The sequence below is a fragment of the Rhincodon typus genome, chromosome 23, assembly GCF_021869965.1.
Source record: "Rhincodon typus isolate 14 chromosome 23, sRhiTyp1.1, whole genome shotgun sequence".
NCBI classification, from domain to species: Eukaryota; Metazoa; Chordata; class Chondrichthyes; order Orectolobiformes; family Rhincodontidae; genus Rhincodon; species Rhincodon typus.
Window position 1 is genome coordinate 7848328 of NC_063354.1, and position 14985 is coordinate 7863312.

At 39.2% G+C, this 14985-nt stretch overlaps 1 protein-coding gene across 5 annotated transcripts in view; it reads right to left on the reverse strand.

Annotated features, from left to right (window-relative positions):
• Positions 1-290: 290 nt before the first annotated feature.
• Positions 291-14985, reverse strand: part of aspscr1 (ASPSCR1 tether for SLC2A4, UBX domain containing) — a 210698-nt gene continuing 196003 nt past the window's right edge. For all 5 annotated transcript variants that reach the window (XM_048610706.1, XM_048610705.1, XM_048610704.1 and 2 more), the window contains 3 exons: positions 13710-13779; positions 7837-8015; positions 291-524 (listed from right to left, as the gene is read on the reverse strand). In XM_048610706.1, the coding sequence (XP_048466663.1) occupies positions 514-524; positions 7837-8015; positions 13710-13779 (260 nt within the window). In that variant the 3' untranslated portion in view covers positions 291-513. The remainder of the gene's footprint in view (positions 525-7836; positions 8016-13709; positions 13780-14985) is intronic.

Genomic DNA, 14985 nt, shown 5'->3' on the forward strand with positions numbered 1-14985 from the left:
AGGCCTTTCATACTTACCAGGGTACCACATCTTCTCCACCCCTTACTGTTCTCTCCTTCCTGGAACCAGGCACGGAAACATTCCAGATAATAACTGGAACATATATTTAACAACTTCCAATCCACTTTGAAACAGAATACTTGAAAAGTAAAAACATCAAAAGATTTTCTTTTCTGAAGGAACATTTTGATTTTGACTAATATTTGACTAAGTATTATTTTCTGGCATTACCTTTTTATTTTTCTTAGGTATGCGAACAAAATAACAGAAGCACGCCAAACTAAGGCACATTTATGCTGAATCTCCATTTGTTTTATTGTAAAACTCATACTAATCCGGAACTATCTTTTACACGATTAATAAATTCAGATCATTCAATACAGTATTCCAAAACAAAGAAAGCAAAAAAAAAAAAAGCACTTCTGCGGATCAAAAAGTAAATCAATGAGGATTTTTGCTTTGCATTCTTTGAAGTTAATCTGTGGCTTCTGCAGTGATGACATCTTCCCTCTTCTAGCGCTTCCCTGCAATAGGAACAAACAGAAGTGGACAAAATTTTGAACTTCATTTCAGCATTAGGACAATTTTGTGCACCTTGAAAATACTATAATTTACAGAATTCAAATTAGGTAGTTCTAGCATTGTAAAATTTTGAAAAAGATATATTTAAAAAAGGTAAAGTTGCAATAGCTCTTTTGTTGAAATAATGTTCACAAGTCAAGGGCAATTAGATAAATCCACATTATCAATGCTATCCAATTACTAAAGCATCCTTAAAGTTTCTTTTCAATGTAATGAGTTTCTCAGAAAAGTCACTCAAATAATATTTTAACCTACTTTCCTGTTTACCGATGGCTCAGCTGGCGAGACCTATGGAAGTCCAAGTAAAGAAATCCATGGGAACAGTAAGTTCTGCTCTTCACCGCCACTAATTGTACAAACATGCAAAACATTTTGCACTTGCAACATGAAACAAATTTTTCTGTTTTGAACTTGAAGCTACTAAATTATAGCATGTGAATTACACACAAATCTTTCTACAGCAGTAGGACTCATGACAAATTTAGGACAAAGGACAAAGTCCAAGTTGTGAATTTTTGCTCAGTTTCATGGCTATTCTTTCCTACTACCCTTGTTCACTAAGGCAGTGATTTTTCACTCTCATGCACCCTGTTCTCACGGTATCACTGCTCCAGTTTTTCAGTCAATTAACTATTTTCCGAAAAATGAATGTGGACAATGAGAGCCTGTGGTGTGCTACAAGAGAAAGCTGTGAGAGTACATGAAGCTGAATTCTGTCCTCAGCTGATATCCTCACATTTTCATGCAAGGGTCACTGAGTAGTGAGCAGAGACAAGAATATTGGGAACTGATTCCATTGTCCCCAGTTCCATCTGAGCTAAGCAAAAAACCGAAAGAACTGTGGATGCAGGAAATCGGAAACAAAAACAGAAATTGTTGGAAAATCTCAGCAGGTTTGGCAATATCTGTGGAGAGAAATCAGAGTTAACGTTTTAGGTCCAGTGACCCTTCTTCAGAACTGAGTTAAGCTCAAGCTTACCAAAAGCGGGATTAAAACTACTTCTCCAATGGTTCTCCTACAGTGACTATTTTTTTTTCCAGAAGAATCAATATAATCATTATTCTTCAGGAATGCAGCATAGAGTGCAAACAGTATGTTTTCTGTCCATATTATTTTCCAACCTGTTTAAAATTCAAGAATCCTATTGAAAATGTCACGCAGTAACAGAGGACATTAGCAAATGGTACATGGAAGTGTTGTCTCCTATGGTCGGATGTGCAGAGATGAACACAGTTGAGTGCGTGAACCTGATGCTCAAATTTGGATTGATTCAAGGGTCAGAACCAATAGAAACTGAGGATTGCAAAATGGGGGAAATCATCCCAAGAAAAGATGGCTGAGGGGAACAGCTGTTCAAAATATGAGATTTGGAAACATAGCTAAACAGACCCATGATGAATTATTTGACCTTTGCCAAAAACATTGTTCAAAAAAACAATGTATTGAGTAAGGAGAAGGTGAACAGACTGCGCAGAGACTGTGGAGATGGCTAGCACCTGTAAATTCAAGAAGGGGTTGGACAGTCTTTTGACAAAAAAATGAAGAATGTGTCCTTCTTTTAATCTTTGTGAGCAAATGAATGCACAATGATTTGAACAGTCCTGTCTGTCTCTGTGCCTGTGCTACTCTACATTAGAGAAACCAAACACAGACTGGGTGACCGCTTTGCCGAACACCTCCGATCTGTGCGCAAGCATGACCCCGACCTTCCCGCAGCTGGTCATTTTAACACAGCGTTCTGCTCGCATGCCCACTTCTCTGTCATCAGCATGCTGCAGAGTTCCAGGAAATCACAGTGCAAACTGGACGAATGACATCTCATCTTCAGACTAGGCACTTTACAGTCTTCTGGACTTAATAATAGAGTTCAACGCCTTCAACTTGTGAACCAACTCCCATTCTTTCCCTTTCTTTTAGCTTTACTTGTTACATTCTCACCATGTCGTCTCTTCCCTCCCCTCCACCCCAGGGGGGCTGTCTGTTCTTCCCAGTCTGGCAGTCAGACACACCATTTTTCTGCCATTCTCACATTCTGATCATTTAATCTGAACTATCAACATCTCTTCTCCCTCAGCACTCTACACTCCACCACACCCACACGTTTCCACACCCCCGCCCCCAACTTTAGCATAAATGCTGCCCCCTCCACACTTCATTTCAGCTCTGATAAAGAGTCATCTAGATTTGAGACGTTATCTTGCCCTCTCTCCATGGATGCCGTCGGAGCCACTGTAATCTCCAGCGTTTGTTGTTTTTGGTCCAATCTGTGCCTGCCATGTTTGTTCTTGTGGTGTAATTGCATTCTAAGATGAATGTAAGGAAACTTCGCAATAGTGCATTCATTGTCATTAGCCAGCAGTAAGTTTGTAATATTTACACACAATCATATAAATTTGGGGCAGAAGTAGACTTTTCAGCCTTCAAGCCTGCACCACTATTCAATAAGATCATGGCTGATCTGATTGTAATCGTAACTCCACATTCTGACCAATCACTGATAACATCTGACTCCCTTGTTAGTTTAAATTCACCACAGATTGTTAACTACCACCCATACTTCAGTGGTGGTGAAGGTGACTAATGCTGCTTATAACCTGTAAATGAACATTTCTGACCATATGATAGGTGAAAACTGACAGGATTCTGTATAAACTAGGTGTGGCTAGACTCTGGCAGATCTTACATTTGTGGAAAAGGTTATGGATATTCGACACCATACCACTGGCACACAGCCATTCGAAGCACACAGTCAAATGTGGGATGAGCCAAAAGAGTTCCATCAAACTCAAACAACTAAAACTCCTCCAATTCAGAGACTGAAGGACTGGTGAATCGCCAAGTTTCAATTGGACCTATTTCCAAACCTCAAACCTTCAGCTATGGCTCCATCTTACCCAACTCTTCAGGTTTATTAGTGATGAGGCCTGGAACCTCTCCCACCCAACAGAGAGATCCAAACATTCACTTCCACAATTTCCTTCAAGCACATTAATTTAAAACAAAGACGTTTCCATACCAACAAGTTGGATTGTGATGAAATACTGTTGAGATTAGATTGCCAAACAGCATGAATTCTATCAGAAACTGTGGTAAAGGTTTTTTGTGGGGCTTCCAACTAGTGTTTTAAAAAAACTGAAGAGATGGGCTGTTGTTCACCTAACTTCACTCAATTATCCAAAGCCAAGGGAACAAATATGTGCAGCTCCAAAAGTGCCATTTAATTACTGTCCCCAATGTACTTAAAACTTTTTTTTGTTATCTCACCTGTAAATGTAACCAGGCACCTGAAATTGTCTTTGAACTATATTACTTGACATGGATTTAAAACATAAGCATTATTTTGAAGGGACAAAAAGTGATGTAGGACAGGAACTGTTATTCTGAGCTATTGATGGTAGTTACATTAAAAAGAAATTAAGGTCAATTTCTAGCAGTGTAAAAGATGATGATGTTGGGCTATTGATCCTAGTCCAGTAGCCTACAGGAATGATCCAGTGAATGCCAATTCAATTCCTATTAACTGAAAATTAGAATTCAGCTTTTCTTTTGCTCATTCAATTTAACAATTTGAGTCCAGTGAGGTTAAGTGTTGGACTGCTAATCCATTCTGTTCTGCATGCATGGGTTCAAATCCGACACTTGTCACTATTTAAATAACTGCTAAAACTCTCCATGCCTATTACATGCTTGTTCCCTTCTTGTATGAGCTGGAAGCTAAAAACAGTTCTGAACAAGGATCAATGGACTTGAAATGTTAATTCTGCTTTCTCTCCCCAGATGATGCCAGATTTGCTGAGTTTCTCCAGCAATTTCGGTTTTTGTTTGACATCTTTCCTTGTCTTTCTCAACCAGCCTTTGCCACTGGTTAACCATACCAATCTCCTCCTACGTCTCTCCACCGCTGTCCAGCTGTATGAGACAGGTGCTCACTTGTTTCCTTTTCATCTATCTAGTCACATGCAGTGAACTATTCCCGCATCCCTCAAGGATCAATCCTTGATTCCTTCATATTTCTAATGCTGTACTTCAGCAGCATATCCTAAAATCAGAGTGTCAGCTTCCAAACTGTGCACTGATGAAACTCCGTTCAACTGAACAGCCTGTTTCTGTGCCATGTCCTATATAAAACTTAAAGGGGGATGGGGAGTTCTGAGGAAGGGTCACTGCACGTTAACTCTGTTTTCTCCTCCACAGATGCTGCCAGACCTGCTGAGCTTTTCTGGCAACTTTGTTTTTGTTAAAGGGGGATGGGTCTGGATGGGATGCTCCAAGGATCGATGTGGACTTGTTGGGCCAAAGGGCCTGTTTCCACACTGTAGGGATTCTATGTTCTAAAACTTCTCTCAACCCCATTACTGCCTCCAAGCTGACATGGAGTACTAGTAAAGTCTTTCTTCCAACTAAATACTGGAAAAACCAGAGCCATTTTTTGTCCCTGGTGCAAACCCCATTCCTCTCCTGGTAACCATCTGGTCTGAAACAGACTATTCGTAATCTTGGTGTCATATTTAACCAACCCTCCCCACGCACAGGTTCAACTTCTGACCACATTCACGTTCTATCACTAAGACTACTTATTTCTGCCTCTGTAGCATTGCTAGAATCCACTCTATTTCAGCTCATTCACTGCTGAAGTCATCATTCATGCCTTTGTTATCTCTAGACTTGATTATTTCAACACAACCTTTACTCCCCTCAAACTTGGGCGGCAGAATTTGGATAGCCTCATATTCTAAATCACACCAAGTCCATTACTCCTGTGCTCGTTGATTACACTAGCTACTGGTAATGTAATAACTCAATTTTAAAATTCGCTTCCTAGTTTTCACAATCCTCCACTGACTCTTGCCTCCACATCTCCCTAATCTGCTCAGCTTCACAACATTCTGAAATACCAATACCCCTCAACTTTGATCTCTTGAGAATTTCCAATTTTATCTGTTTCATCATGAGCGGCTGTGTCTTCAGCTGCTGAGGTTCTAAGCTCTGGAACTCCCTTCCTATAACCTCTGTTGCTCTCTAGCTCTTTCCTCCTTTAATTTTAAGGCATTCCTTAAAACCCACTTGATTGTGACCAAGCTTTTTGTCATCACATCTTTTGATGGATTGATTGTCAAAGTTTAGCTTTACCAAGCTTATGTGAAGTGCTGTTTTATTGCATTAAATGCGCAATATAAATACAATTTGTTGTTATTTATATTTTTGGGGAAGGAAACCAGTTTCCTTATCCAGCCTGGCTCCATATCTGATTCCATTACCACACTTTGGATGTTAACTGGCAAACCACTCTGCTACCAATTCACCACCGTCTTTTAGGGATGGACAATAAAAGTCAGCCAGATGTGTCAAAGATGTTTTCATACTGAAAATGAATTAACAAGTTATTTCACAATACAAGAGATAGTCAGTCATAGGAACAGGAGTAGGTCATTCAGCCCCTCGAGCTTGTTCCAACATACAATGAGATCATGGCCAATCTGTGTCTAACCTCATATGCCTGCCTTTGGCCCATATCCCCTAATACCTTTGCTCAACAAAGAGTTAAAATTAACAACAAATGTAGCATCCACTGCTACTTGTGGAAGAGAGTTCCAAACGTCCAACACCCACTGTGTGTAGTCAACATAAAGGTAGGCTGTTTACAGTGCTTATTTTGAATGTCTCTCTATTGATTTTAACAAATATGGAAAATAATGCTTTTAAGCACTGTTGATAAGTCAAAGGCAATCATTTATGAATTGACATATATAAAAAAAGGAAGAACCTATTTTTACAGGCCTTTCCCAGCAGGGTAGTTTAGTTTTTTTTTCTAAATATGCACCAATGAGAGTTATAGGAACCAGGATCTTACATGTTCTGGCTCCTTGTCTCAACTCGATGTACATGGAAAAGTGAGAGCTGGAAATCAGTCAGCTCTCCAGTGACTGGAAAGGAAAATCACAATGACTGCTGGCCATTCTCAAATACCTCCTAGCAGAGTGTAATTAACTAACATCAGCAGATAGCTGGATTCAGAGCTTCAGCACATGCATTGCTGGGACCACAACGGTTTATAATATATATCAATGATTTGGAGGACAGAAGCAAATTTACTGTAGCCTATTTTGCAGCTTACACAAAAATAGGTGGAAAGGCAAGTAGTGAGACAAATGCAAACAAATAGGTTAAATGGGCAAAAACTGGGCAAATGGAGTATAATGTGGGAAAATATGAAAGTGTTCATTTTGGAAGGGAGAACAAAAGAACAGAATATTATTTAAATGGAGGAAAACTGCAGAAAGCTGCAACACAAAGTGACTTACTGATACTTGTACAAAAAACACAGAAAGCTAGCACACAGGGGCAGCAGGTAATCAAAGAAAGCTCATGGGATGTTGACCCTTATTTCAAGGGGATTGCTGTGTTAGAGTGGGGAAGTCTTACTGCAACTGTATAAGGTGCCTGGTGAGACAACATCTCGAGTACAGTAAGCAGTTCTGGTCCCCTTATTTTATCATGAAGATACTATTTCATCGGAGGTAGTTTAGAGAAGGTTCACTAGGTTCTCCAGCATCTGCAGTTCCTACTATCTCCGTTCACTAGGATGATCCCTGGTTTGGAAGGATGGGCTCATGAACAAAGGTCAAAAATTGGAATTTATAAGAATGAGAGGGATCACATTGAAACATTTAGGATTCTTAAGAGGCTTGACAGCGTAAAAGCTAAGAGGATGTTTCCCTTCAGAGTAAAGTGGTGCCAATTTAATACTAAGATGAGGAGGAATTTCTTCTCCAGAAGGTTGAGTATCTTTGGAACTCCTTGCCATGGACAACTGTGGGGGCTGAGTCCTTGTGTACATTTAAGGATGAGATAAATAGATTCTTGATCAGTTGGGGAATCAGGGCTAGTGGGAGAGGGCAGGGAAGTGGACGCGAGGGATGTCACATCAGCCGTGACGCTATTCAATGGCTCAGCAGGGCTCAACGGGCCAAACAGCTGACTCTTGTTCCTCTCTCTTATGGTCTTATTCGCCCAACTGCCTAAGATATATAGACATAAGAAAGAGGGGCAAGGAAGAAACTATCAGAAAAAATAAAGCAAACAGATGAATAAGTCATGTGAAAATCTATCTGTAATAGAGTGAACAAATGCATAACAGTGAAAGATACAAATCACAAGTGCATTACTCCAAATGTTTCCTGTGCTTTTGCACTACTTAAAAAAGAGACAGTTTTATTAGCTAACAATGTTCTAATAAAACAAGCTCAACGTACCTGGCAGTTTGAACCATTTGGGAACTTTACTTGAGTCAGTTTGAACTTCCCTAGCACTTGCTGCATGTGTCATAGGCTGCTTCCTCTCTCCAACCTCTTCTCCACTCTGAGCAGGGGATTGGACTGCTGTTTCACAGCTCAATGAACTAGTTGATGGGGTCACTTGTCTGGGAATACAGCTGAAGAGGATGAAGAACGGATCATTAGAAATTGTAGAGAAGTTGGACACCACTTTTAAACTTAAAAATCCTTTCAGACCCATGCAGGGTTCTATCAGAATCCAACCACTATGAACAAAGAGGATTTTGTGACCCAGAGGTAATTAGCTAATCAGAGACTCTCAAAGCTGCAGGGGTTAAATCAAACAGACAAAACCCAGTATGCTAATGACAAACCACTTCCTGCCTACCTTCGTTTCTTCAGGTACCCTGGTTTTTCTATCTGATATGGCATGACATCACATGCTACCTGACTGTTGACGGTATTTGCTGCTCCCCTGCTAAAAGACTTACTCAAAAACAGAGGTGGGAGGCCCTTTCGAGCAGATGAAGAATTGTTCACAGAGTGATTTGTGCTATAAGTATTTTCTGTAGTCTTGTGCTGTGAAGAAACAGAACTAACCTTTGATGTACTCATATTTTGAAGGTGTTTTTGATGCAGTTGTTATCCATGGAATTCAAGGAAAAACCTTTGATGCCAAAGGTGTCAATAACAAAGCAGCAAAAAGCCAATTTCCACACTCCTAAGACGATACTGATTCTTCAACTCATTTGTTGTAAATGTGGATTCTGTTAACTCACAGCTGCCAACTCGTGTTCTCTTGTCCTTTCTTTCTCAATAGGACGGCTCACTTGTTTCTGGTTTCAGGCAGATTAGCCTGCTGCTGCGAAGCAGGGCAGCACTGATATCAAAGTACTGGTGGGGAAAAAAATGTCTTTTGTGAAGTCTTCTAAATCCAGTTGAGGGCCACTGGCAACAAAATGGTCAGTGTTGAATTTAAAATAGAACAACAAGACGACACAGGTTCTCTTTCTGAGGGGCAAAACAAATCTCTCTTTTTTGTACAGCCTTTCACCATCTCCAGCTGAGAGGAGGAGTGAATAACTTGTTCCATGCCTCTGGCAATGTAGCTCTGAAATCATTTACTGCAAGAGTCACAGGAGGGGACTCCCTTTAATTTTTTCTGTGAGTGGTGAATTGCTTAGCCTTTGCTGAGTGCCTCATGTAAAGAGAACAGGTTCAATTGACGTTTTCAACCCTTTTATGTCTCCACTCAGTATGACTATGAATCAATACATAACAAAAACAGGAAGTGCTGGAGAAACTCAACAGGTCTAGTCGCATCTGTAGAGAAACAGAGTTAATATTTCAAGTCCGATATGATTCTTCTTCAATACCCAGTTTTGGCAATTTATTAAATACCAGGAAGGAGGATAGAAAGCAATGAAGGTGAATTTGCCGAAAGATTAAAACAGAAATACTGTCGGACAGAACAGCATATCTGGAAAAGAAGTGGCAGTAAATTAAACACTTAAACAAAAGCAAAATATTGCACATGCTGGAATCTGAAATAAGATCAGAAATTGCTGGAGAAACTCAGCAGATCAGGCAGCATCTGTGACGAGAGAAACAGAGCTAATGTTTCGAGTCCAATATGACTCTTCTTCGGATGCTGAAAATATATATGCCAAAGAAATGCGGATAACCATACTGAATGTTGAGAACATGTTTCCTACTGTTTGTATCATTTGCATATAGTGCCCTCTTTCTTTCGCTGAAGGAACAGCCAGTTGTTTGTCAAGGTGAGGTGGTCAAAGTCAGAAGTCACACGACATCAGGTTATAGGCCAACAGGTTTATTTAAAACCACAAGCTTTTGGAGCGTAGCCCCTTTGTCAGGTGAAGTGACTCCAAAAGCTTGTGATTTCAAATAAACCTGTTGGACTATAACCTGGTATCATGTGACTTCTGACTTTGTCCACCCCAGTCCAACACTGTCACCTCCATATCCAGTTGAGGTGATGATACAGGAGAAGATGAAGTTTTAGCTGGAGGCACAGTCCTCAACAATGGCAATTCTGTATAATCCGAGTTAGACAAGAAAATGGTCATGCATTAAATAAAGCAAAGAACTGTGGATGCTGGAAATATGAAACAGAAACAGAGATTTCAGGAGAAGCTCAGCATGTCTGGCAACAGCAGAGTTAACGTTTAGAATCCAGTGACCTTACTTCAGAACTGGTAGTTCTAGTCAAACCAGCCCTTAAGGACAAAGTCATCAGGTGACAATAATTGTTGAAGGTGCGTAAAGTTTACAGATGCAACAGTCACTAATAGATGTTCTTGGGGCCAAGTGAGTTGGAATCACAGGAGCCCTTTTAGTTCATTAGGCCATACTGGTTCTTTGAAAGAATGAAGTAATCCCATTCCCTTACTTTTTCCCTTCAACTCTGCAATTTTCTGTTTAATTATCCAAATTTACTTTAGAAAGTTGTTGTTGAAATTGTTTCCATCATACTATCAGGCAAGCATCCCAAAGTTTAAAAAAAAAATCAAATTTTGCAACATGTCTTAAATTTATGTCCCCTGCTGCTGACGAGAATGCAGTAGAGGTACTTCTTGCTTTCAACTTTGGCAAAAACCCTTCATATTTTTAAACATTACTATTCAATCTCCACTAGACCTTCTCTGTGCCAAGAACAATCTCAACTTCTCTCGTCTCTCCACATCACCAAACTTGCTCATCCTGGTATCTTTCTGCAAAATCTCTTCTGTATTCTCTTCAATATCTTGACGTCCTTCATGAAGTGTGATGCCCAGAATTACACTCAATACTTTAGCTGATGTCTAACCAATGATTTATAAACTGATCTCCATAGTAGAAGTGCCCATAATCAAATTACTCAGATTTAAGGTAATTGGCAAAAGGACTAGTAGAATGACAAGTGGGAAGTGTGTGTGTGTGTGTGTGTGTATACAGTACATAAAATATAGCCATGTGAAATTAACTAAAGCAAATTCAATACTTTCAGAAAGAAATGGCTTATTATTTCAAAGAAAAAAGATATCCAAACAACAACTTATGGCATGCAACTTACATTCATAAAGTACATTCAACATCACAGCTCTCCCCAAATGGCTTATAAAGTGCAATATCAATAAAAACACTTCTGACACCAAGCTACAGAAGGAGAAATCAGGACAGAATACTAAAAGATGAATCAGAGTAATAGGTTTTAAGGAACACTGCAAAAGGCAAGAGACAGGAAGAGAGGTACAGTGGGGATACTTGATGGAATTAGGCTATAGCAAAGGCAGCTTAAAGCACGACTACCGGTTGTGGAGCAATTAAAATCAGGAAAGTGCATGAGGTCAGGATTGGAGGAATACAGAGGTTTGCAAAACATTGCAGAGCTGAAGGAGACTACTGAGGTAGGGGAAGCAATAGCATGGAGGGATAGGGTCATTCTGGAAACAGACCCTTCAATCCAACCAGTCCCTGCCAACCATGTTTCTAAACCAAAATAGTTCCACTTGCCTGGATTTAGCCCATATCCCTCCAAACCTTCCCTATTCATGTACTTACCTAAATGTCTTTTAAATGTGGTAACTGTATCTGCATCCACCACTTCCTCTGGCAGTTCATTTCACACACAAACCACTCTCTGTGTAAGAGTTACCCCTCATGTCCTTTTTAAATCGCTCCCCTCTCACCTTAAAAATATACCCCCCGTTTTGAACTCGCCCAGCCCAGGAAATAGACCCTTGCTGTTCTACTTATCTCTGCCCCTCATTATTTTATAAATCTCCATAAGGTCACTCCTCACCCTCCTACTCTCCAGTTAAAAAAAAGTCCCAGTCTATCTTTAAAACTCAACCTTCCATTCTCGGTAACATCTTGGTAAATCTTTTCTGAACCCTCTCCAATTTAATAATATCCTTCAGATAGCAGGGTGATCAGAACTGTACCACTACTCCAGAGGAAACCTCACCAATGTCCTGTATAACCTCAACATGATATCCCAACTCCTACATTTGAAGGTCTCAGCATGTGAAAACAAAGCTGAACATTTTAAAACTGCTGTCCGACATACAGCCAGTGCCAGACTGCAAGCACAGGAATGTTAGGTGAATTGGGATTTGGAGCAAATTAAGATAGTGACAGTTTTGATAACACAAGCTTATGAAGCTAGGAAATCAGTTCACCCGAAGTCAAATCTAGTAGCAACAAAGACATCAACAGCACCTAATGCAATTTTCCACAGCTGGTTCCTGAAATACTAACTTTAAGTTTGAAGAAGAAACTTGAAGATGTACTTAGTATTTCACTAACAAACACATGCAGTTTTGTAATTAACACTTTCTAATATTACAATTTGTTCTGCAGATAAATAAATTTCAACCTGTGAAGATGGAAAAGTTTATCCTCCTTATTCTTCAACTGTGGTCTTGTATCATAGATAACCATATTTAAACACAGACCTTTGCTTCTTTCACTTCAAAGATTAATTGGAAACTGTCAAAAGGTAGATTATTTACAAAGGTATCTTTGTTTTTGAGTATTTGCTTTTAGAAATATCACGTGACTGGAAAGAATTGATTGCGCTTTTTCCTTGAACTGAAACAACCGAACACCTAGACACTAAACCATCAACTAAGTGTACTGTAATAATATATGTTCAATGCCTTGCATGTTTGAGCACAAGATTTACACATAATTGATTTCAGTTTGTGCAGATTACAGATGTCAACCGGTCTGCACATCCTCTGCCCCTTAGGTAATAAGACAAAGAACAAACATATTAACATATTTCATGTTAATAAAATTACTGGTTTACTGTGGACCCGAATAATGAAATCAAAAGGAGTTACTATATGCATAGTATTAGGAATTTTAAACTTCTGATGATTTAATTATTCCAACAAAATATTCCCCAATTATTGTCAATGAACATGCAAAGTTCTGGCATGTCACTCATGATCAATGAAATATTTCAAGTGACAGGTTCTGAGTATACCTACTCCAGGTGCAATCTACATGTTGAATATTGACAAAGTACTTTTGGAATGCAACACACAGGAAAATGTGGACTTCTTCCTTTTGGTAGATCTGGAAATAAATGCTATTTTAAATATATTTCAATTTACTACCATGGAAACATACAATATTTCATTATTCAGTGCTTGTCAAGGCATTACCGTGTCATAGGAATAATTCTTCATGTTTTATAATACTTATAACTGTGAATATTTAAGAAGGCTATTTTAAGCCTTTTATTTTATAAGAACATTGGCTAAGGGAAAATATTTAATAACTTTTAAACCTTCAATTTTCCATCATATTCTTCACCTACTGAGAGTAGTTAACAGTTATATAATATTCATTCACAATCCAAAATCCACAGTTCCTTACTGACTGGAAGACAGTAACTTCTCATTACGTCGTGTTCAATAAATGGTTGAAAATAGATGCACGAGTTCATCCAATTACACTACGCAGAAGAAATGAGGATACAGGAAGATTTGGAGGGGGGAGAGAAAGTGGAAAGAACAAGTTTGTATTAAAAATGTTTTAGAACAAGTGAGAAAGGAAGGTGTGCAGGGGCAAGTTTAACTCGATCAGTTTAGTTTTTGAATTATGATTAGTCCAAATATTTTAAGGAACAGCAAGTTGGCAATTAAGATAACTTGACAGTAAATAACTTTTGATCTTGTAAAAAGTATGACCAAAACGTCTAAAAGCGAAGTACATAACAAAATAGAACATTCAGTGAATTTTACTTTGCAAAGTAAACAAATGTAAGTATTTCCCTAATTATCCATAGGTTAGGATACAAGTCTAAATTCAGATTTGGCAATACTGAAGGTACAAACCTGGTAATGGTGAGGTCTGCCTGGGACATAGAGGTTGGAGACTTCACGAACTCTTCACATATGTAGCAATCTATGTATTAAAAAAAGGCATTAAACAATTTAATATTTTTGCAATATTAAAATATTGCAACTAGAACATAAATGGATACAGTTTATATAAATTGAGTCACAAATTCATTTAACATATAACTATTTATTGGCATTTTAGCATGTAGGGAAACCACAGTGCTTGTGGTTTCAGTTGAAAGTTAAATATTTAAGTTAGTCATTGCCACACAATTGCCAGGCACTTATCTCTTACAAGGGAAAGGTAGCCATTACCATCACTGAATCTCCCACTAACAACATCATGGCGTTACTTATGACCACAAACTGAACTGGACTAGCCATCCAAATATTGTGACTACAAGAACAGGTCAGAGGCTAGGAATTCTGTAGTGAGGAGCTAACCTCCTGATTCCTCAAAGCTCATACCTTATCTAAGGCACACGTCAAGAATATGATGGAATTCTCCTCATTTCCCTGGATAAGTGTATCTCCAACAACACTCGAGATGCTTGATGCCATCAGGACAAAGTGACTGGCAACACATCCACAAATATTCTGTAACTCCATCACTGATGGTCAGCAGCAGTAGTGTGCACAATCCACAAGATTGCAGAAATACTCCTTGGTTCTTTACAGCACTTTCCAAACCCACAGCCACTGCCATCTGAATGACAAAGGCGGCAGGTACATGGGAGAACAGCTGTTTGCAAGTTCCCTTCCAAGCCACTAACATCTCAGCTTGGAAATAAATGTATTGCCATTCCTTCAATGTTGCTAGGTCAAAATCCTGAAACTCCCTCCTCATTAGCACTTTGCCCTAATCCTAGCTACATCAAATGGACTGCAGGGGTTCAAGAAGGCAGCTCACCACCACCTTCTCAAGGGCAACTAGGGACAGACAATAAATGCTGGCCCAGCCAGCGATGCCCACATCGCATGAATGTATTTTTAAAAATTTCCAGGAGGCTACCTGAATAACATCACAGAACCTTGTGCAATCAATCCCAGTGTGGGCAGACAGAGCCTCTGTCTAGTGTGTCATATTTGTAACATGGTGCCTTTATCAGTGCAAGTTCAGAACTGTGAGGTCTCAGTTCAACATATTGTGACAATGGTTGGCTCATATTAGGGCCTTTTAATTTGGGGATTGCAATGATAATCCCAGATCACAATTAAAGCAGTTTCAGAGATAGTAGGAACTGCAGATGCTGGAGAATCTGAGATAATA